The sequence below is a fragment of the Dipodomys spectabilis genome, unplaced genomic scaffold (genome assembly GCF_019054845.1).
Source record: "Dipodomys spectabilis isolate Male_0828 unplaced genomic scaffold, ASM1905484v1 ptg000228l, whole genome shotgun sequence".
NCBI lineage: Eukaryota > Metazoa > Chordata > Mammalia > Rodentia > Heteromyidae > Dipodomys > Dipodomys spectabilis.
In genome coordinates this window covers 11,513,867-11,536,658 of record NW_024870905.1, presented here as the reverse complement: position 1 = coordinate 11,536,658, position 22,792 = coordinate 11,513,867, and the positions used below count along the sequence as shown (strand labels likewise).

At 47.5% G+C, this 22,792-nt stretch overlaps 1 protein-coding gene across 1 annotated transcript in view; it reads left to right on the top strand.

Moving 5' to 3' along the window:
- Peak1 (pseudopodium enriched atypical kinase 1) overlaps positions 1-22,792 on the top strand; it is a 227,590-nt gene that overhangs the window by 168,985 nt on the left and 35,813 nt on the right. The window contains exon 3 of the mRNA XM_042697775.1: positions 3,974-7,189. Within this exon, the coding sequence (XP_042553709.1) occupies positions 4,089-7,189 (3,101 nt within the window). The 5' untranslated portion in view covers positions 3,974-4,088. The remainder of the gene's footprint in view (positions 1-3,973; positions 7,190-22,792) is intronic.

The following is a 22,792-nucleotide window of genomic DNA, read 5'->3' as shown; positions in this document are numbered from 1 at the left end:
TGGACCCCACCCCACCCCCAGATCCTCCCAGGTCTTTTTAATTCTGCTTTCCACCTTAACTATTCCACAGATCATCTGCCCTTGCTCTATCGCCTCTACCATTCTTCAGTTCACTAGTCTGGTTTCTATCCCATGGTGACACCAGAATACTTGGGCCACTCAAGGCCACCAATGCGCTCACACTGCCTGTGGGATCGGGTGGGATCTGGTGGGATCCAGTGGAGATTATGCTTTTCTCCCTCCCAGCCCACCTTCTTTCTCTGTTGTAGTTGTAGTAGTTGTTGTTATTTTAAATAGTTGGGCAAAGGGATTTCAATTTAACAAACCATTTTATAATGAGTGCAATAGATCTGGATCAGTGTTGCTCCCTGTTTTCTTTTAAGCGTAGATACATCTCTATTGTAGGACCCAAGCAGCTGAGAACCCCAGAACTTTCTTCTGCTTTCCACACAGCCTACCTGGTTCTATGCAGAGACACCAAGGATGCACTGATCACCATCCCCTTAAAGTCATGCCTCCTCCATCCTTGCCCATCTCAGCCAATGGCTCCACACATCATTGGAAGACAAAAAGCCCCAAACCTCCACAATCCACAATCTTCATCTGCCACACCCAGCCAGACCATGAAACCATCTTGCCTCCCAGACCCTCATCCAGAGTCCATATTCCCTCCCGCCAAAGCTGGCTCTTGCAAGTCAAGTTCATTGAACTTTAATTGTACATAGAGTGAAAGTCGCCATTTTCATTGTACAAGTTTTGATAAATGTATGCAGTTCTGGAACTGCCACCGTACAACACTTGAATTGCTCCTGTTTTTTTTTTTTGTTTTTTTTTGTCTATAAACCTTTGTGTACCATTTTAGTGTTGGCAGAAGCTTTCATTTGTCTTGGGGAAATAGCTAGGAGTGGAATTGGCAGGTGCCACTGCAAGTTGATGTTTAACTTTATAAGATACTGTCAGACTGTTTTCCCAAGTGCCTGAATCACTTAATTCCCACAAGCAACATACTTTATAAAGAAAGCTTCTAATTATTCCACTAGCACCAGCTAGTTTGGAGTTTGCTGTTTGGGGGTTATTTTTTCTATTTTAATCATTCCAATGGTAGCTTGTAGTTTATTTTAGATTTCCAAGACTAGTGGTATTTATCATCTTTTATATAACTATATGCAATCCATATGTCATTGGGGCAGTGTCTACTAATGTGTGTGTGTGTGCGCGTGTGTGTACATGTGCGCACACGTGCATGCACATGCATATGTGCCAATCCTGAGGCTTGAATTCAGAGCCTGGGTGCTGTCCCTGAGCTTTTTTGCCCAAGGCTGATAACTTCACCACTTGAGCCACAGCGCCACTTCTTGCTTTTTGCTTGTTAATTGGAGATGAGTCTTGAAAACTTTCTTGCCCCAGCTGGCTTTGAACCATGATCCTCAGATCTCAGCCTCCTAAGAAGCTAGGATTACAGCCATAAGCCACTAGTGCCCGCCTCTTTTACCTATTTTTATTAGGTTTGCTTTCTTTCTGTTGCACTTTGAAAGCTCTTTATATATTCTAGGTACAAAGTCTTTCATCAACTAAAAGGTAATTTTGTAAAAAAAAAAAAAAGAAAAACTCCTCATCTGTGCCTGTGTTTACTATCTTTGTCAGACCAGCCCTTTTTTATAGTTTTTTTTGTAAACCACATGTGTATGCAAGTCCATATGTTACAACGCTGAGGATTAAATATAGACCCTTGTTTATGATACCACTGAGGCATGTCCCTGCCCGACATTTTCCATTATGATGAAGTCTAAATCCATTTGTCCTTTCATACTTTTGGTTTTGGCTCTTGAACATTTTGCCCAAATTTCTGTCTACAAGGACTACCTATAAAAATGAGATCTGAAAGTACCTTCCACATCATGCTTCTGTCTTTTCTTTCCTTTTTTGTGGCAATATTGGGGCTTGAACTCTAACGCTGGGCACTATCTCTTAGCTTTTTCACTCAAGGCTGGCACTCTACCACTTGAACCATTCTTCCTTGGCTTTCTGGTGGTTAATTGGAGATAAGATTCTTCCAGACTTTCTTGCCCTAACTGGTCTTGAGCTTCAGTCCTCAGATCTCCGCCCCCTGAGTAGCTAGGATTACAGACATGAGCCACTAGCAGCAGATTTAAGGTTATCTTCTTAAAATCCAGATTGTGTCATATTGTTTTCCCTGTGCAAAACCCTCAAGTGGCTTTCCATGCTCTTAGAACAAATTCTACAATCTTTTAAAGCCTAAAAGGCTCACATAATCTGGTTCCCGCTCCCTTCTTCAACCAAATTTCTCTCCCCATCAGTCACAATTTTCAGGTCTCAGACAAGAAAGAAATACTTTTTTTTCTTTCTTTCTTTCTTTCTTTTTTTTTTTTTTTTTTTTTGGCGGTCATGGGGTTTGAACACTGGGCCTGGGCACTATCCCTCAGCTCTTCAGCTCAAGGCCAGCACTCTACCACTTGAGCCACAGTGCCATTTCTGGTTTTCTGATCGTTAATTGGAGTCTCGTGGACTTTCCTGCCTTGGCTGGCTTTTAACCACGATTATCAGATCTCAGCCTCTTGAGTAGCTAAGATTACAGGTGTGAGCCACTGGCAAGAAATACTTTTACCTGCTAAGAGAATTTCTGCAAAAGTAAATAAACGTTTTCAAACAATCGAAGAATGTCTTAACCTTACTGGGCTCTCCGTGGACTTCTTTAGTCCTTTCAGCCTGTAATTCTACTTTCCTTCAGATGTTTTAGCTAAAGAAATACATGCATCCACAAGAAACATCTTGAAATTTGGCAAAAAGGCTGGGCTTCTGACCAAACTAAAGATCCTGTCTCTATCTGTATACATGGATGTGGCTCACCTTTCCATCTATTTAAAATAGCTTCTCATGCATCTACTGCCAATTTATCCTAATACAAAAGAAACACAGGACTGTGGTGATGCTCATGGGAAAGTCTGAAGCTGTGAACCTGAGATAAGAGAGAGAGCCATAAGATTTATTGTTTAAACAAACCTAGAAACCAGCACATTCTATCCATCCATGTTTATTCATTAGGGAAGACATATGGAGATGACTAAGATATAACCCAGGCCTTTAAAGAAACTCAAATATGAGTGGGGAGCCAGGTGCTGGTGGCTCATGCTTGTAATCCTAGCTACTCAAGAGGCTGAAATCCAAGGATCATGGTTCAAAGCCAGCCTGGGGAGAAAAGTCCATGAAACTCTTCTCTCCAATAAACCACTAGAAAACTGGAAGTGGGGCTGTGGCTCAAGTGGTAGAGAGCTTGCCTTGAGTTGAAGAGCTCAGGCACAGTGCCCAGAATTCAAGCCCCACAACCAACTGGAAAAAAAAAAATGAGTAGGTACCCAGAAAATGCAAAATGAAAAATACTTGTTCATGTTGACCTGTCAAAGCATTCAATTAATCCAAGGAGAAACCAGTTGCCCCATTATTAGCATCCAAGACTAGTTGATTGTTAAAATGAGGCCGGCAAGGAGTGTTTCATGAAGTGCTTAGGGGCTCAGATTCCATGACACTTCTCCAAACTTAAAACCACCTGGAGAACCCGGTAAAAATTCACACCCACGACTGGGCACCAGCAGCTCACATCTGTAATCCTAGCTACTCAGGAGGCTGAGATCTGAGGATCATGGTTCAAATCCAGCCTGGGGAGGAAAGTTCTTAGTCTTCAGTTAAGCAACAGCAAAACCAAAGCGGAGGCGTGGCTCAGGTGGTAGAATGCCATCCTTGCGTGCAAAAGCTGAGGGACAGCGCGCTAGCTCTGAGTTCAGGCCCCAGTGCCAACACACACGCGCATTCCGAAAACAAATAGGCTTTATCTATCTACACGGTACTGCTCGGCTGGAGGCAGACTGTAAAGAAGTTTTTAATGGGAGGGAAAGCTTGGGAGTGAAGCTGGCTTTTCCAAGTGAGGTGACGTCCTGTGCTGTCCCTTCCCTCCCAGGTTGGCGGCGCCCGGGAGCGCGGCCGGCGCAGCCCGCAGGAGGTGAGCGGCCGCTCTGCCGCAGGCTTGCCATGCACTGAAGGAGACGCGCTGCGGGTGACCTTCGCTTTCAAAGATGTCTGCTTGTAGCACCTTCACTGAGCACGTGTGGAAACCCGGCGAGTGCAAGAATTGCTTTAAACCTAAGAGCTTGCACCAGCTCCCCGCGGACCCGGAGCCGGGCCCGGGCGCCCATGGCGGCGTGAAGACCAACGCCAACCACAGCAACAACCACCGCGTCCGGGCCGCGGGCAGCTTCCGGCCCCCCGTGGCCAAGAAGCCCACGATCGCCGTGAAGCCCACGATGATGGTGGCCGACGGGCCGAGCACGGGCGGCGAGCCGGGCACCCCGGAGTCCGGCGAGAGCAAACCCGTGGCGCCAGGGTGGAACCGGAACCGGGCGGCCGCGGGTTCGAAGCCGCTCACCACCACCACCACCAATAACAACAACGGGGAGCCCGAGGGGCTCAGCCTGGCCCCCAAGTTGTACGAGCCCGCCAAGAAGGGGCCCGGCGGCAACAACAACAACAACAACGAGGACCACGGGCTGGCGGACGTGCTGAAGGAGGTGGCGGGCCTGGGCCTGGACGGCGAGGCCAGCGCCCGGGAGAGCTTCCTGGGGAGGATCAACGACCGCTACCGGCGCTCGCTGGAGAGGGCGCTGCCGCCCAGCTGCCTGCTGGCCGGCGGCCGGGAGGCGCCGCCCGGGCGGCGCGTGGTGCTGAGCGGGGCCGCCGCGGTCATCAGCAGCGAGGGGGGCCGCTTCTGCTACCCCGAGCCGTCCAGCGGGGAGGAGAGCGACGAGGACGCGCGCCCGGGCCGCCCCGAGGAGGCCGACGAGAGCTGGGGCGAGAGCGACGAGGAGCTGCTGGCCATGGAGATCCGCATGCGCGGCCAGCCGCGCTTCGCCAACTTCAGGGCCCACACGCTGTCGCCCGTGCGGCTCTGCGTGGGCAAGAAGTGGAACACGGTGCCCCTGCGGCACAAGTCCCTGCAGCGCGTCTGCGCCGTGGACTACGACGACAGCTACGACGAGATCCTGAACGGCTACGAGGACAGCTCCGGGGCCTCCTCCGGCCAGGGCAGCGTGCAGAGCATGGGCTCGTCCAGCTCCACCTCGCCCGAGTCCTCCCTCACCGGGGAGTCGCGCCCCGAGACGGCCAGCAGCGCGTCCCCGAGGCTGTGCAACGGGGAGCCGGTCCCCGAGCAGCCGGGGCCGGGCAGGGACGGCACGGAGGCCGAGCCCGGCCCTGCCGGCCCCGCTGGCCAGGAGAAGGACGCGTCCCGGGCTTCCAAGGGCTCCGTCAAAGCTCCGGAGACTCACAAAGCCGTCCTGGCGCTCCGGCTGGAAGAGAAGGACGGAAAGATTGCCGTGCAGACGGACAAGCAAGAAAGTAAAGTCTCCAAAGAGATCGCCGGGCAGGCGGTGACCATCAGCCTGGTTCCGGTGGAGGAGCAGGCGAAGCCGTACCGCGTGGTGAACCTGGAGCAGCCGCTGTGCAAGCCGTACACGGTGGTGGACGTGTCGGCGGCCATGGCGGGCGAGCGCCTGGACGGCCCCGCGGGCAGCGCCCGGGCCGCCGGCCCCGCCTCCACCCCCAGCTCCCCGGTCACGTCGCCCACGCTGACCCCGGGGCCGGTCAGCGCGCGTTTCCCAAAATCCAGCGCCATCCGGTACCAGGAGGTGTGGACCTCCAGCACGAGTCCCCGGCAGAAGATCCCGAAGGCCGGGCTGGCGCCGGGCGGGCCCGGGCCCGACGCGCCCCCGAGGAGGAGCTGCCACAAGTCGGCGCCCACCTCGCCCACCGCCACCAACGTCGCCTCCAAAACCATCCCGGTCAAGTCGCCCAACCTGTCCGAAATAAAATTTAATAGCTACAACAACGCGGGGATGCCGCCCTTCCCGATCATCATTCACGACGAGCCGAGCTACGCGCGGAGCTCCAAAAACGCCATCAAAGTCCCCATCGTCATTAACCCCAGCGCCTACGACAACCTGGCCGTCTACAGGAGCTTCCTGGGGACCAGCGCCGAGCTGTCGGTGAAGGAGAAAACCACGAGCGTGATAAGCCACACCTACGAAGAGATCGAAACCGGGAGCAAAGCCTCCGAGGCCGCCACGGCCGCCGCGGGCCGAGCCGCCGACGGCGCCCAGGAGAAGGGGGCTTCCGGCGGCGCGGGGCGCCCGCGGGGCGCCGTGGCGCAGAAAGTTCTGGAGTTTAACAGCTGCCTCAGCAGAGGCCAGTCGTCCCCGCAGAGGAGCTACAGCTCCAGCCACAGCTCCCCGGCCAAGATCCAGAGGCCCCCGCCCGAGCTCGCGGCCAAAACCGAGGCCGCCCCCGAGTGTCAGCCGGCCGCGGGCAGGGAGCAGGCGAGCGCCGCGGCCTCCCCGACGGTGCCTGCCGTCCAGCCGCCCCAGGGCCCCCCCGAGGCCGCCCCGCCGGGCCCCAAGACCTGCAGCGCCGAAGAGCTGTACGCCGTGCCCCCCGACGCCGAGCCCGCGCCCGCCAGGCCCAAGTCTCTCTTTACGCCTCCGGCCGGCGGAGAGGCCGAGGCCCCTCCGGCCGCAGAAAGCCCACCCGCCAGAGCGCAGAAAGAGCCCCTGGCGAAGCCGGCCGCGTCCCCCCGCGCCGGGCTGCGGGCCAGCCCCCCGGGCGCGCCCTCGCCGCCCTTCCCGCCGCCGCGCTCCACCTCCTCCCCCTACCACGCCGGCAGCCTGCTGCAGCGCCACTTCACCAACTGGACCAGGCCCTCCGGCCCCGCCCGGGCCACCGAGGCCGAGGCCGTCCTGCACCCGGAGAGCAGCAGGCGGGCAGCGGACGCCAAGCCCAAACGCTGGATATCCTTCAAAAGCTTCTTCCGCCGTCGGAAAACGGACGAGGAGGACGACAGAGAGAAAGAGCGCGAGAAAGGGAAGCTGGTGGGCCTGGACGGCACGGTCATCCACATGCTGCCGCCGCCGCCCGTGCAGCGCCACCACTGGTTCACCGAGGCCCGCGGCCAGGCCAGCGAGAAGCCCGCCATCGTCTTCATGTACCGGTGTGACCCGGCCCAAGGCCAGCTCAGCGGGGACCAGGCGGCCGCGGCCGCGAGGGGACGAGTGGAGGAGGTAGAAGCCGGGGGATCCGAGAAGAAGAGCGTCCATTCGCCACCACAGATCCCAGGAACAGGCCCCAGGTACGTAGAGCACCCTGGTAAGGAGACGGGGAAATTTTCTTAACACGCTTTTAGGTGCTAAATTTTATTTAACATCTTTGATGATTGCACAAGAGCCATTTCTGCGGGCCATCATCTGTCTGGAGAATGCATTCCCAGATTAGAATAGTACCCGAGCCATCCGATTGCACTGAACAAAGTTTATGGCCCTGGCTCTCTAGCTAAGGTAGCCGGCTGCATGCTGGTGAATACAGACGAGCTTTACCATAGCAAAGCAAGCCCACCCCGCTGGAGCAGCAGCAATCCATTGGCTGTCATGGTTCTGTGCAGTTCTGTGGCTGTGTGAGGAGAAGCAGCATCAATTGAATGCTCTCTCTTCACTGTAAAGGAAATCAGAGTCTTTAAGCAGTTCTTTGGGGCTGTTACGAAAGTGTTATCCCCTTAATGCAATTACTTTATTGGAAGCAGTGTTTGGTTTTATGTTATTCTCTCCTGGACTCCTTTCAAGTGTAGTGAAAAAGTGGAGAGAGCAAGGAGCACTTTATAGATTTTTTTGTTCTAGTCCTGGGGCTTTGAACTCAGGGCCTGGGAACTGTCCCTGAGCTTCTTTTGCTCAAGGCTAGTACTCTGCCACTTGAGCCACAGTGCCACTTCTGGCTTTTTATGGGTACGTGGTACTGAGGAATCGAACCCAGAGCTTCATGCATGATAAGTAAGTACTCTACCACTAAGCCACATTCCCAGTCCTATAGATGTTTAACATAGAATAAGAAGCCTTTTCGTGTGTGTGTGTGTGTGTGTGTGTGTGTTTGTGTGTGTGTGTGTGTGTGTGTGTGTGTGTGTGTGTGTGTGTGTGTGTTTGCTGATATTGGGGCTTGAACTTGGCCTCAAGCCCTCACTTGGCTTTTCCTGTTGCAGGCTGGCTCTCTAACACTTGAGTCACATCTCCAGTTCTGGCTCTTTGATGGTTAATTGTAGATAAATGTCTCTCAGATTTGTCTGCCTAGACTGGCTTTGAACCTTGATTCCAAGATCTCAGCCTTTTGAGTAGCTAGGATTATGGCATAAGCCACTAACACCCACCTCACACCCCAGCCTTTAGCTAGTGAAATGGAGATAAGAGTCCTAGACTTTTCTGCCACATAGGCCTTTAAACCTCAATATCAGATTTCAGCCTCCTGAGTAGCTAGAATTACTGGCTTGAGCACTGGCACCTGACTCTATGTCCTGAGTACTGCAGTCCAATTTTGAGCCATCTTCCCTCTTGACTTAGCAGTGAACCTTCCTTCTCTGCCCAGCCTGGTTCTCTCTGGCAAAGACAAAACAACCTCTGCTTAATGGGGAAGATTCTCTTGCCAGTTTTTCTTTAACCAAGTATAAATAAACATGTGTGAACACTTGATACCTTCGGTCTCCCTAGCAAAATGCCACGAAGTTTTATACATGCTCTTTAAGAAAATGAGCCACCAAATAGTTGTCAAGTTCTAGCCATGTCCTGTTTTCCTTAAATCTGTGCAGTTGCAAAGCAACTGGAATAGCAGTAATACATTCCTAGAAGAGTAGTCTTACTGGTGGTTGAATGCTGAATGCTATATTCGGTGTTTGCGTACTCAGTGATAGACTGTCCTACTCAAGGAGTCATAAAATGCATGTATTGCTGGTTACTGTTGTATTTCGCAAAGAGGCAATTTGAGACAGCAAGAGCTACCTGGGGAGGGCTGGCAGATAGTGCCTGCAGATCAATACATGGCTTTATGCCATGTGGGTATGGCTGTGGTGCATTATCCACACCCTGGAAGAGTCAATGATTCAGCCTCTCTTCTGAATGAATAAATGAGTGAATGAATGATTCAGCAACTGTCCTTTGGCCTAACACCATTGTGTGGGGGCTTGAGGGCAGCCCCCTTGCCAGATATTTGTATTTTCACAGATTGGGTTATACTTGGACCAGTCATGCTTTCCAATTTTCTTTTCTTTTCCTTCCTTCCTTCCTTCCTTCCTTCCTTCCTTCCTCCTCCTTTTCTTCCTTTCTTTCCTTTCCTTCCTTCCTTTCTTTCTTCTTTTGTTGTTGTTGTTGATACTGAGGCCTGAACTCAAAGCCTCTTCTTCTTGTTTGGCTTTTTCACTTTAGGCTGGTGCCCTACCACTTGAGCCACACTCTACTGGCTTTTTGCTGATTAATTGGAGATGAGAACCTCAAAGACTTTCTTGCCCAGACTACCTTTGAACCATGATCCTCAGATCTCAGCCTCCTTAGTGCCTAAGGTTGCAGGCATGAGCCACCATTATCTATTTTCTATTTCATGTTTTGGTTTTTGTTTCTACCTCCCCCCCCCCCCCCTTGATGGGCTTGAGCTCAGGGACTCACTAGGCAGGTGCTCTCCACTTGAACCACACCCCTATCCCCATGGCTTTCCTTACAGTAACCCCACACAGCCACACAACACCGCTGGGCACTCTGGAGGGATGATAAGGCAGATGGCAGCACTCCCAGAGTTTCCAGCCCAGCAGTTCTCAGTGCCGGTACTTTACACTTCCAATAACTGCCACTGACTGAGTTCAGACCACACTTCAGAGCCACTGATCTCACGCCAGCCTAAAGATACATGCTGGAGTCCAGGGAAAGCCTCATCAGAGGTATTAAGCTGTTGTTAAAGGCTACACGGGAGGCTGAAATCTGAGGATCGGGTATGGTGGCATAGAACTGTATTTAGGAGGTATAGTTGGAAAGTTTGAGGTCAGCCTAGGCCAAAACACAAACCTTCTCTCAATAAGCAAACCAGGCATGGAGGCTCACATCAATAAACCCTGCTACACAGGCACAGGTAGGATGACTGCTGTCCAAGGCCTGGCCCTGGAGAAAAAAGCAAGACCCTGTCAGAAAAATAAATAAATGAAAAAAGTGCTAGAACCATGGCTCAAGCCAGACTAGCTAGTTAGCTAGCAAGCCCTAGGCCCTGAGTTCAAACCCCAATACCACCAAAAATTTTCTCATTTCATACTGTCCCCAAGCAAGTAGAAAAAGTAGTATTCATTAGGTTATTTTTAACATTGTGTAAAGTTTAGGACATGAATATGCATATCGAAAAACATACACCATTTGCTTCTTAAATAATTGCCTCCTTTACTTGGGCACACCATTGGTATTTACTTGAAGCAACTTAGAGGGAAAAAGCATTACAATCAAATGTCAACATTTGTGTTTCTGGCTTGATGGCAGTGCGCACATTAAGATACCATCCCACGGCTAGGGGCACACTGCTGACAGAAATGAAAATACAATTTTACTATGAGTAAATGAAGATTCTGAATCTAAGCTGTCTGTAAGGAATGAAGAATGAACAACTCCTGCACTGAAGGCCAGACCCAGGCAGGCCCCTAAAAGATGAGCGGGATGGAATGCCATCATTTATTTGATTATTCAGAAGACAGAACCCAAATATATATGCCAGACGACATTAGAACAGGTAGCGAGGAAGGACATTGCTGAAATTGTAAAGTTAAGTTTAACTTTAGCTTCGACTAGTTGGGTTACAATGATGCCTAGCATACAGACTTAATTTGAAGATTTCACGAGAAGGCATAAAATAGGCATAGCACACACAGTGCGGCATAGTGGGTGCTAAAAGATGGTAGTAGCTCCTCTGCCCTCACTGTGATGGAGCTAGATGTACAGAAGCACAAATGAGAGTGGTTAAATTAGCTTAAAACAGATGCTTAGAAATAAAGTTGGAAGCTGGGAGTTGGTGGCTCATGCCTGTAATCCTAACTACTCGGGAGGCTGAGATCCAGGGATCATAGTTCAGCCCAGGCAGGAAAATCCATGAGACCCTTATCTCTAATTTTCCAGCAAAAAGCAAGAAGTAGAAGTGTAGCTCAGGTTGTAGAGTGTCACCTTGAACAAAAAAGCCAAGTGAAAAGTCCAAGGCCCATGCAATGATCACAGGTTTCTGAATAATGCAGTTGAGTTTGGGTCTCAGATCCACTCCCAAAGTCCCGCGGAACTACTGGAGAGTGGGACCTAGTTGAGGGCTGTGCCCTTGATAAGACTATTAGAACTCCAACCCCTTCTTCCCAACTCCTCTTTGCTTCCTGGCCACCATGAGATGAGCAGCTCTCCTCTGCCACATGCTCCCGCCATAATGTACTGCCTCACCACAGGCCAGATGACCATTGACAGAAACTTAAACCCTTCCTCCTTGTCAGCTGATTATATCAGGTGTTTCATCACACTAACAAATACGAATGGTAAGACATTTGTCTTTCTCACTGTGTTGACTTTTGCATTGATGATGCAAAAACTGTTCTAGGTGAAACTGTTTGTTTTATAGTAAGCATCAAGGCCACGGCACTATATTGGGAATTGAAAAGACAAAAAGGTTTTGCTTAAGAATGTCTTTGGTGGGATCAGTGGCTCACACCTGTAATCTCAGCTACTCAGAAAGAAAAGGGAAGGAACATGGTTAAAGGCTAGCCCAGGTAAAGAGTTGGTGAGACCCTCATCTCAATAAGCTAGGAATGGTAGCTCAGGCCAGTGATCCCACCTACCAGAGAGGCCATCGGTATGAGGATCATGGTCTGAGGCTGTCCCTGGGGATAGGAAATCACCAGATCTACTTAAAAACTAACTATAAAGCAAAAAAGGGCTAGGGACACTCAAGTGGTAGAGTGCCTACCTAGTAAACACAAGGTCCTGGGTTCAAACCCCAGTACTACCAAAGAATAGAATATCCTTGATGAAGTCCTAAATTCATTACATCTCAACTCTTTAATTATCTATCTTGTTAAAGATTCTGTGTGCTGAGAAAGTACACATAGAATACCTTCTTGTATATATTTATACCACAAGGGTGGTGGTGAAGTAGTTTGAGTGAGAAGGCTTAATCAGCCCTCTCATTCCTGGGGGAAAAAAAACTCACCAACAACTTCATCTGAGTACTCAGCAGGCATTTTTCTGAATGACCATAGTGAGCCTACCATTTCCATGGGAAAAGCTGACTGGATTTATTGTCAGTGATAAAATTCATGCTTTCAAACAAAATTATAAACTTTCACAGTCATATGTTGGTGACTCCTGCCTATAATCCTAATTACTCAGGAGGCCGAGATCTGAAGAATGAGCTTCAAAGCCAGCCCTGGCAGACTAATCAAGAGAAGACTCTTACCTCCTATTAACCGACAAAAAGCCCAAAGTGGAGGTATGGTTCAAGTGGTAGCCACTCTTGAGCACAAAACTCACGAACACTAAGACCCTGTGTTCTAGCTCCATTACCAGCATACACAAACACACAAAGAACTTTTGGAAACTTGTATCTGACCCCTTGACATTGACAGCTTTCTAATCCTTACTATTTACTGATGAGATCAGTGGTAGACTTAGCAGACATAATCCTTCTTTAGGCCCTTTTTATCAGCCAGTCTCTGTGTTTGGAAGGCTTCTTTCAGATCTTTGCAAAGTTGGCTCCTCATCATTCAGCTGTCAATTTAAATGTCACCTTCTCAGAGGACTCTTACTGACCTCCTATCTACCTTCTCCTGACACTCATTTCATATTCTGTTCAACAAACTATGGTAGTAAAGTGTTTTTTTTCTTTTTTGCCATTACCAAGATTTAAACTCAGGGCCCTGTGCTTGCTCAGCTTGCTTTGTGAAGGCTGGCACTCTACCACTTGATCCACACCTCTAAGAGGCCACCTTTTTTGCTAGTTGATTGAGGAAGAGAGTCTTATGACTTCTCTGTCCAGTTGGCTTCCAACCATGATCTTCCAGATCTCAGCCTTCTGAGTAGATAGGATTACAAGTCTGAGTCACCATTACCCAGCCATAGTGAACTCTTGATCTATAACTAAAATCATATCTGGGGGCTGGGAAGGTGGCTCGCCTTGTATGCCTGAGGCCCTGGGTTCAATTCCTCAGCACCACATAAGCAAAAAGAAAAAAAGCCGGAAGTGGTGCTGTGACTCAAGTGGTAGAGCTCTAGCCTTGAGCTCAAGAGCTGAGGGACAGCGCCCAGGCCCAGAGTTCAGGCCCCACGACTGGACCCAAAAAAAATAAAATAAAATCATACCTGTTTGCATAAGTTGTTTTCAGACAAGTTCTATGTCCAAATTATGTTCCTGGCTGTAAGAACATTACCAAAACACAGAATGCTAAGTTTAGGAACCGGGCTTTAAAATAAATAAATAAAACTTCTCACTATCATAGGCAAGATCTATCACCACTCACATTGGTGTCTTTAAAGTTTTAGTTCAAAATCTTTTTCCAGGGATTGGGCATGTGGCTTAGTGGTAGAGTGCTTGCCTAGCATGCATGCAGCCTCAGGACCACATAAACAGAAAAGGCCAGAAGTGGCACTGTGGCTCAAGTGGTAGAGTGCTAGCCTTGAGCAAAAGAAGCTCAGTGACAGTGCCCAGGCCCTGAGTTCAAGCCCCAGAACTAGCTAAATGAATAAATATCTTTTTCCAATGGCACAAATTTAAATCTAGTGAGCTAGAGAATAGCTATAAAATTCCAGCCAGTGCTACCAATACCATTTGTTGTCTAACTGGCCTCTTGATCTTTAACTGATCTTTCTATCTCCACCACCTTTAAACACTGGTTTCCAGATAAACAAAGACCTCCATCCTATACTCGAGGATCCCAAGTACATCAGGGTTCTTTAGAAGTATTTCAAAGATCTGGGTAAGTCTAGCGGTAGCTAAAATTCTATTTACACACCCCAGCCAACCTCAGATTATAGCAGCAGATTGGATATGGGACACCTTTGCTCCATTAAAAATTACTATTGATCTGTATAAACTTTGCTTTAACCTCCTAAGGTTTTCTTCATCTTCTCAGAGACCTTTGAGCTCAACGGCATTCCTCAAAAATCCAGGAGTCAGTCCAGAGAATGCTCTAATCCACTCCAGCACTCACCGGTGCAGCCCCACGGCTCCCTGTGGTGGCTGGGCTAAGTCCAGCCTGACGTTTGTTCTATAGATGATATTACCATATTCATCTTTTATGTGTTTCCTATGGCTGTTCTTGCACTATACCAGCAGGGTTGAATAGCCACAATAGAGACTATATGACCCACAAAGCCTTAAGTACTTGCTGTCCTCTACCAAAAAGTTTGCTCACCTCTTAAGCTCAGATATCACAGTTGGCCTGGCTGTCAGGCCTGCCTGGACTAAAATAACAAGAGCTTCTCATAATGTGTGAGAGTGTGTGGTGTGTGTGTGTGTGTGTGTGTGTATGTGTGTGTGTGGTGTACACCATAGTATGAAAGATGAAGGCCTAAGCACTTCCTAGACTATGGAAAACATGACATAGTTCTCCCTTGGAAGACACAGTTAGAAGCTTGCCTTATTTTAATTTGTTGGTTTTGGTGCCAGAACTAGGGCTTGAACTCAGAGCCTCTCACTACCATGTGAGCCACTTCTGGCTTTTGCTGGTTAATTGAAGATAAGAGTCTCACAGACTTTTTCTGCCTGGGCTGGCTTTGAACCTAGATCCTCAGATCTCAGCCTCCTGAGTAGCTGAGATTGCACTCATGAGCCACCTACACTTGGATTTCCAATAATAGCTTATTTTGTATTATCTTTTCTTGTTACTTACAGAATCCTATCTAAGTCATATTTGCCTATTGAAAACCACACTGGCCTTGAAAATCAAGTTTCTTCTTCTCATAAAGAAAAATATAACACAAGACCAAGAACACAGGGCTGGGTGCCAGTGGCTCACACCTCAGGAGGCTGAGCTCTGAGGATCACAGCTCAAAACCAGCCACGGCAGGAAAGTCTGAAATTCTTTTTTTTTTTTTTTTGGGGGGGGGGGGTCCGGTCGTGGGGCCTGAACTCTGGGCCTGGGCACTATCCCTCAGCTCTTCAGCTCAAGGCTAGAGCTCTACCACCTGAGCCACAGCGCCACTTCCAGCTTTTTTTCTTTTGCTTATGTGGTGCTGAGGAATCGAACCCAGGGCCTCATGCATGCAAGGCAAGCGCTCTACCACTGAGCTACCTTCCCAGCCCATTCTGAGACTCTTATCTCCAATAAACTACTCAAAAGAAACCAGAAGTGAGCACAAAGAAGCTTAGGGTCAGCGTCAGGCCCTGAGTTCAAGCCCCAGAAACCAGCCCCCCAAAAAAGACAAGTGCACAAATAGATGCTTGCTTTCCTGTTTGCATGTTCTTTTCCTCTAAAGAAAATTCTGGATTACAACATGTATAAAGATCATGTCTACATTTGGAGACACATTGTTCCTAGTTCATGACATCCTTTAAATTGAATTTTTAAAATAATCTTATTTTAGAGAAAACTGGTACCAAAATTTTATCCTAATCATAGAGTGATACTGAATGGTTATATGCATATGTAACATGATGCTTGTGAGTGTGGTTTTGGTTTGGTGTTTTTTTTGTTTTTTAGGTTTTTTTTTTGGTGGGGGGGGTCAGTCATGGGGCTTGAACTCTGGGTTTGGGCACTGTCCCTGTGCTCTTCAGCTCAAGGCGAGCACTCTACCACTTGAGCCACAACACCACTTACGGTTTTTTAGTGGTTTATTGGAGATAAGAGTCTCACGGACTTTCCTGCCCTGGCTGGCTTTTAACTGTCCTGCCCTGGCTGGCTTTTAACTGTGATGCTCAGATCTCAGCCTCCTGAGTAGCTAGGATTACAGGCGTGAGCCACCGGCATCGGCTGGTTTATTTTTTTGTGTGACTACACTGGGGCTTGAACTCATGGCCTGGGCACTGATCCTTAGCTTTATCACTCAAGGCTAGAACTCTACCACTTGAATCACAGCTTCACTTCCAACATTTTGGTGGTTAATTGAGAGTAAGAGTCCCATGGATTTTCCTGCCCCAGCTGGCTTCAAACTAAGATCCTCAGATCTTAGTAGCTAGGATTATAGATGTGAGCCACTGCACCCCTATAACAGGTGTGGTTTTAGGCGGCAGCTTTCTATTCCTTCCTGTTGGTCGTGACACTTTGCTTTGCAGGGAAGTAAACTGTCTTGATTCATCTAATCATGAATATCTTCCAGAGGGAAGATTCAGATTCAGAATCCCTGAGTTAGTCAGCTTCGTTTGTTGTTCCCTTATGAATCTGATTTTAAATCACAGCACTTAGGTAAATCTTACACAATCAACTGTCACTCTCCCAGATGCGTTAGTTCTGCAGCTCATCCTTCAAGTTCTATAGGGAACAAGAGGCACAGGTTCATCCACACTCCCCGGGTTCCTCTGTAAACCCATCTGTGTCTTCAGAGTTTGTTAGGCCCTCTGGGTGTTCCTGTTGTACTCCTGCAGTGACTTGGAGTCTCCCATGTCTTCTGTCCCTCATAACATCAGCCTGAGCCCAGGCAGGCATGTCTGTGACCAGCAAAGCCACAGAGTCATGTGATTCATTGACCTGTCAAGCAGTCTAAAAGTACTCTGCATTGGCACATCTATCCACTCTGTTAAATGTACTTTATGCGAATGTCCTAATTAATACATTGTATAAATGTCACCACACCCATTTTACAGATAAATAATGGACAGGGGTGCAGAATAGCATTGGCTGCAGAGCTGACATTAAACGTGAGTTTCTAACTTTCCGGTTGGCCTGCAGGCCTTTGGGCCACCGTCTCAGTAAATGGTTATTTAACATAACTGCAATTGCCTCTTGATTACAGAGTGACATTTAGAGGTTTAATTTTAGGATGGACAATTGATCCTCTACAATGATGATCTCTCAATAGCAGAGAGAGCGTGGCCTACAAGAAAAAAAGGCAAGGTAATAATGACCCTGGCGCACTGATTAGTGCCTCCTCCCCCCAACGAATTTTCATCAGTGAAAGTCTCAGGAATCCGCTGGTTGTCTTTCTGTGTGTTGGCACATGATTGCAGTTCTTCACTGCACCTGACACTGACCTTCTCCATAGTGGAGAGCATGTTTCCAGATCCACCTGCTTGTCTGTGCTGGAACCAGTTCAGATCCCTTTCTTCTGGTGGGTGGGGGTGGCTATAGAGGGTGGTGGGTGACATTCTCCAGTGCTCTGCTGCCCTGATGCCACCTCATTACTGAGTGCTTACCTCAACCCTCAGGGGGTTCTGAGGAAGAAGAACCCTTAACACATGGAGGCATTATGGGTAATGAAGGGCTGGAGTAGTCTTTGAAGACTAGTACATTGAGGCATTGTGGGTAATGGAGTCGCCTTTAAAAATTAGCTGTATTTGGAGTCAGATCATCTGAGCCAACTCAAGACAGTCTGGAACAAGGATGGAAATGCAGATTGCAACCTCATTTTAAAAGGTCTTGTGACTTACCAGTGGCCTCTGGGCTGCCTCCGGGTTGTATGGATGATTGAAGAGGCCCTCTCTTGTTGTAGCAACTTTTTCTGTCATGAAGCCTGTCCTTCATGCTTACCTCTGTCCTCTGCTGGTGAAGTAACATTCCTTACAAAATGCTGGCTGGCTTCGCTTACTGCTGGAATCACAGAGGTCATTGCTTATATTCAGGGTAGTCTTCAGCCAGCGCTTAGAACAAAAATGCTAGACTAGGCCAAATCCTCTAACATTTTGTGAGTATGCATAATTATGTTCTAATAATAAACCTCAGATGATTAGGAATGGTTCCAAAGTATTACCCCTCCACTTGTTAAACAGCTGATTATAAATTTCTTAGTGACTACCTACATTATTTACTTACCCTCCTCTGCTTATATTCCTTCTGGGGAATGATGCTCCATTACTTTAGATGGTCCTGCTCACTTTTCACACCTTCTTTCTTCTATATTTATTGTCCTTTTCTTTCTGGGGGACAGAGACCATGAAAAATGGCTTGTCAGAGGATTCCTGGGACTGGCTCCATTTGAATCACCTGGAGTCTGTAAATGCAGATTCCTGGACCATATTTGAAGTTGTCAAATCTGTCCCTAGAGGTAGGAGCTCAGAATCCACATCTTTAGTGAACTCCCCAGACAACTTTTTTAGGTACATTAAAAGCTTAGTGCGTGTTTTGGCATAATATTTTGTAATACAGACTTTGGAAATGTATGGGAATGCTAACAATGAAATCCCCTCTGTCTATGTAAGTTAATTTAAAAAATAATAATAATACAGACTTGGACGTTAATTAGATCTGGGTTTGAATCTTGCTTCTGCCACTTATTAACTGTTATTTTGGACAGGTTACTTGATGTTTGCTTATTATTTTCCTCCGGTATATATTGAGAGGCAGAATAATGTAGCTGTTGAGAGAAGAGACTCTAGAATGAAACGGCCATGCGAAGCAAAGTCCTGACAAGTCACTGAACCTCTCCAGGTTATAAAGGCTTCATCTGTACAGCCCAGATATTCACCTGCCTGTAGGTGGCTGTAAGACTTAACTGAAGTTATGTAAAGAGCTTAGAAAGGGAAAAGGGATTCCCCTACCTTCACTGCCTCCCCTAAGGCACTATTGACAATGTGTGGAAACAGTTTGGGCTGTCACCTGCAGAGGCAGGGGATGGTCCCAGCCTCTGTATGGAGGCTCTGTATGGAGGCAAGAACTGCAGCCCTCCCCAGGAAAGAGTGACCCGGCTGGAGCATCGCGGCGGTGCTGCGGAGGGGCGGGGCCCTGTGTCAGCGCTGCCAGCTGCTGTCATTGTTGCTGTTGTGAGAGTGACAGCCCTCCAGCCACCCTGGGAACACGGTGCCTAACTCCACAGATGCAGATCTGGCGTTGCACAGAGCCGGTTCTTACCCGGAAGCCAAATACCTAGAAACATTCTCAGACCAGACCAGTTCCCATGTTCTAAATTTTTTTTATTTCTATCGTAAAGGTGATAGAGAGAGAGAGGTTACAGTTACATAAGTGAGGTCAAGAATACGTTTCTTTTTGGACAGTGTCACCCTTTCTCCCACACTCGCCCAGTTTAACCTTCCCATCCCCATGAAGAAAGCCTTTGCAATGTAAATAGTTACTTTTTTGTTTGTTTAGGAGATTTTTCAAAATGCAGCACATCTGTAATCATTTCTTCCCCCGTCCTTTAATCACAGCCACGTTCTTTTCCATCACCATAATCAAATATTTATTGAGTCTTTGCAATACTTCTTGCTTGCCTTATGGCACCAGTGCAGTAGAAAGAACAAGGACATGCCCAGTGGCTCGTATCTGCAATCCCAGCTACACCAGAGGCTGAGAGCTGAGGGTCACAGTTTGAAGCCAGCCCAGACAGGAAAGTCTGTGAAGCTCTTTTTATCCAAGTAAACAGCAAAAAAGCCAAAAGTGGAGGTGTGGCTCAAGCCATAAAGCACTAGCCTTGAGTGAACCTAAGCCTGAGGCCCGAAGTTCAAGTCCTCCTACTGGCACAGAAAGAAAGAGGAAGAGAGGGTGGGAGGGAGAAGAGAGAGAGAGAGAAAGGAAGAGAAAGGAAGTGGACATTAGAATTGAGCGGTATCCATCCAGACCCCACACAGCCACCTACGCCCCCGTGTCCACTTAGGCCACTTCTGATGATTTGTTTCCTCGCCTCTACTTCTTGATGTGTTCAGTGGTTACATGGAGAGTGTGTCGCTTGCTTAGTGCTGACGGGACTTGTGTTCTGAGTACTCTGAGGTCACATTTCCTCAGTAGCCTGTGGAGATCTAGGGGAGTCACAGGAACATAGTCATCTCCCTGCTCTGAGTCAGAGGGTGGAGGGAGAGGAGAGGCGCACAGGACGAGGCCCCGGCCCTCCTGGGGCTGGCCTGCTGCTGAGGGCCGTGGGGGTCGGTAAGATCTTGTCCATCCATCAATACGTTACACCCTTCTGTTAGGAGTGAGTCAGGGCTGAAGGGGAGTGCTGAGCAGATGGAAGAATGACAACCTTATTTGATTGCTCTTTCCCAAAATTAGCTGATCTTTTCTATTAACTTGCCCAGATACCATTCTGAGTTGGTATTTCATAGGGTTTTTAAACCATCATTTTTCTTAGTATTATGAAGGTGACAGTGATTTATAGTGGCCTCTTTTTTTTTTTAATCTACCTTGCTGTCATACAGTCTGATGCCTTGAGGACATTTTAATTTTCTATTCACATCTACTTTAAAAAAAAAAAAGTCAGGCACCAGTGGCTCACACCTATAATCGTAGCTACTCAGGAGGCTGAGGATTGTAGTTCAAAGCCAGCCCAGGAAGAAAAGACTCTTATCTCCACTTAAGTACCAAAAAAAGCCTGAAGGAGAGCTGTAGCTCAAGTGGTAGAACAGTAGCCATGACCAAAAAAGCACAGGGGCAGCATCGAAGCCCTGAATTCCAGCTCCAGGATTGGCACGCACGCACACAGGCACACACATGGCTCTCTGTGCAATATCAGAAAATTAGAACCTATTCAAGACTTTGTATATAGCTGCCAATCTTCCCCATACCAACCCCAAGCCACCAGGAATAGCTACCTTTGTTTGAGCAGACTGGGTTCGACATATTAGCAGGAACGCATCCGATCGGTTAAAGGTTAATCTCAGTTCATGATAAGATGTTTGACGTTTGTGGTTAAAAGACTACAGAGACTTAGTGGGGAATTGGGGCTACCAGATACAGATCAGTAGACGTGACATTTGTCTACCTGCAAATGCCAGGGACTAGGACACTGTAGCAAAATCAAGTGGAAGACCTGGGAACCAAGATAGGATTAAGAAATGTCACACTGGTAGGGGGTCCTAGAGGTAGAGAGGAAAAAGAAATGGAGTATTCTTCTTTTCTCCCTTCCAATAGACTACAAAGCTGTGAAATTTGCTAACTTTGAGCTCTTCCTACAGCTCAGGAGACCAGTAACAAAACCATGAAATTCTGTTTCTCATGTACTTTGGACCAAGTTTTAGCAGTAACAAGAGTTTGGGTGCTTTTGTTTTCTTAATCACACATTTGAGTCAGGCGCTGGTGGCTCATGTCTGTAATCCTAGCTACACAGGAGGCTGAGATTTGAGGACCACAGTTAGAAGCCGGCCTGGACTGACAAATCTGAGAGACTGTTATCTCCAGTTAACTAGCAGAATACCAGGAGTGGAGATGTGGCTCAAGTGGTAGAGCACTTGAGTGAAAAAGCTAAGGGACAGCACCCAGGCCCTGAGCTCAAGCCCTAGTACCAACACAGAAGAGAGAGAAAGTGTGTGTGTGTGTGTGTGTGTGTGTGTGTGAGAGAGAGAGAGAGAGAGAGAGAGAGAGAGATAAAAAGAGAGAAGAGAAGAGGTTGCAAGTCTGATATCATTTACTGTCTCTTCTGAAGCTGAAGATGGTCAGATTTGAAAATAAAGTTGAAGTTGTGGAGATATTTGGGTACATAAAGGCCTTTAATCTGTTCCTTTTTCAGACATTTAACAGAATTTTTATAACAAAACCTGTCTTGAACAAAATTGCAAGGAAAACATTGGGGGGGGCGGGGTGCAGATTACTTGATTTGATGGTGTAGTGATGAATCCTACCCCCTGGGGAAAACAAGTGAGCTCCTGGGGAGCTTGCATCTGTAGCCTTGAATTATGTATGAATATTACAGGCTGAGGAGATGCTGCCTTCTACGAGATCCATCTGTGTAACAGATAGACAAATTTGTAACAAGTTTTCTATTTCCTTTGACACCTTACTCTTAGCCTAAGTGTTTAGAAGAGTTACCTTTGTAGCGATAATGAGGTGTATTTGAATTATCAGGTCAACCATTCCAAATTGCGATTAAAAACTGACCGTCAGTAAAAAGCTGGGTGAAAAATTTAAAGTCTGATTGCCCCTTATCTGCTAGAATTTCATTGCTGGGCTCCTGATCATACCAGACTCCATGGGTGCCCTCATCTCCTATGAGACTAGCATAGTATGTTTATATACCCTATGCACATCTTGCAAACTTTAAGTCAAGCCAAGATTATGCATAATAAATACCATGGACATGCTGTGACCATGGCATTATATTGTCTCATTGAAAGAATGATGACAAGAAGAAAAGAGTATACATGTGTTCAGTCTTTTCTGGTTTTCAACCTGCAACTGATTGAATCTGAAGATGCAGCCTCCAAAGGCACCGAAGCTGAGCACAGAGGCCAACCACATATGCCTTCCATACTGAAAGCACACCGCCTGCCACAGGCCCAGGACAGAGAGCTTGCAGACCAAGAACCTGGTGTCAGCACCAGTGTTACTTTAGACTCTACCATGTATTTTACAACTAGGGAGCTTTGCAGAATGAATCTAAATAGCATAAAAATAAAAGGCATAACTTCATCTTGCTCATAGGCCACTCATCACTTCAAAGAATATAGTGATGAATACCAAATTATACGTAGCTTGGAAAGAATAGTTATCTTGGTCATTATTTTACTATTTGAAAATGTGTGAACAGACACTGTGTAAGAAAATTTCACAGCTTTCTTGTAATTTTCATCTTATGGAATTTTTTTTTAACCATCTGTCTTATGGCTGAGAATGGGGAAATTTTCATTTTCTTGGTTACCTCTTTTCTTCATAATATCAAGTTAGTTCAGAAATTCAAGCTATAGGAAAATAAAACCCGGCTTCTGATTCACAATTTAATGTTGGCATTTAATGTTATATTAAGCATTTCCCAATGAGATATTCATGGGAGAGGAAACCTGTATGAAGAATAGTATTTGGTATTTAGTATTTGGAAATGCTTTTCAGGTTTTATGTCTACAC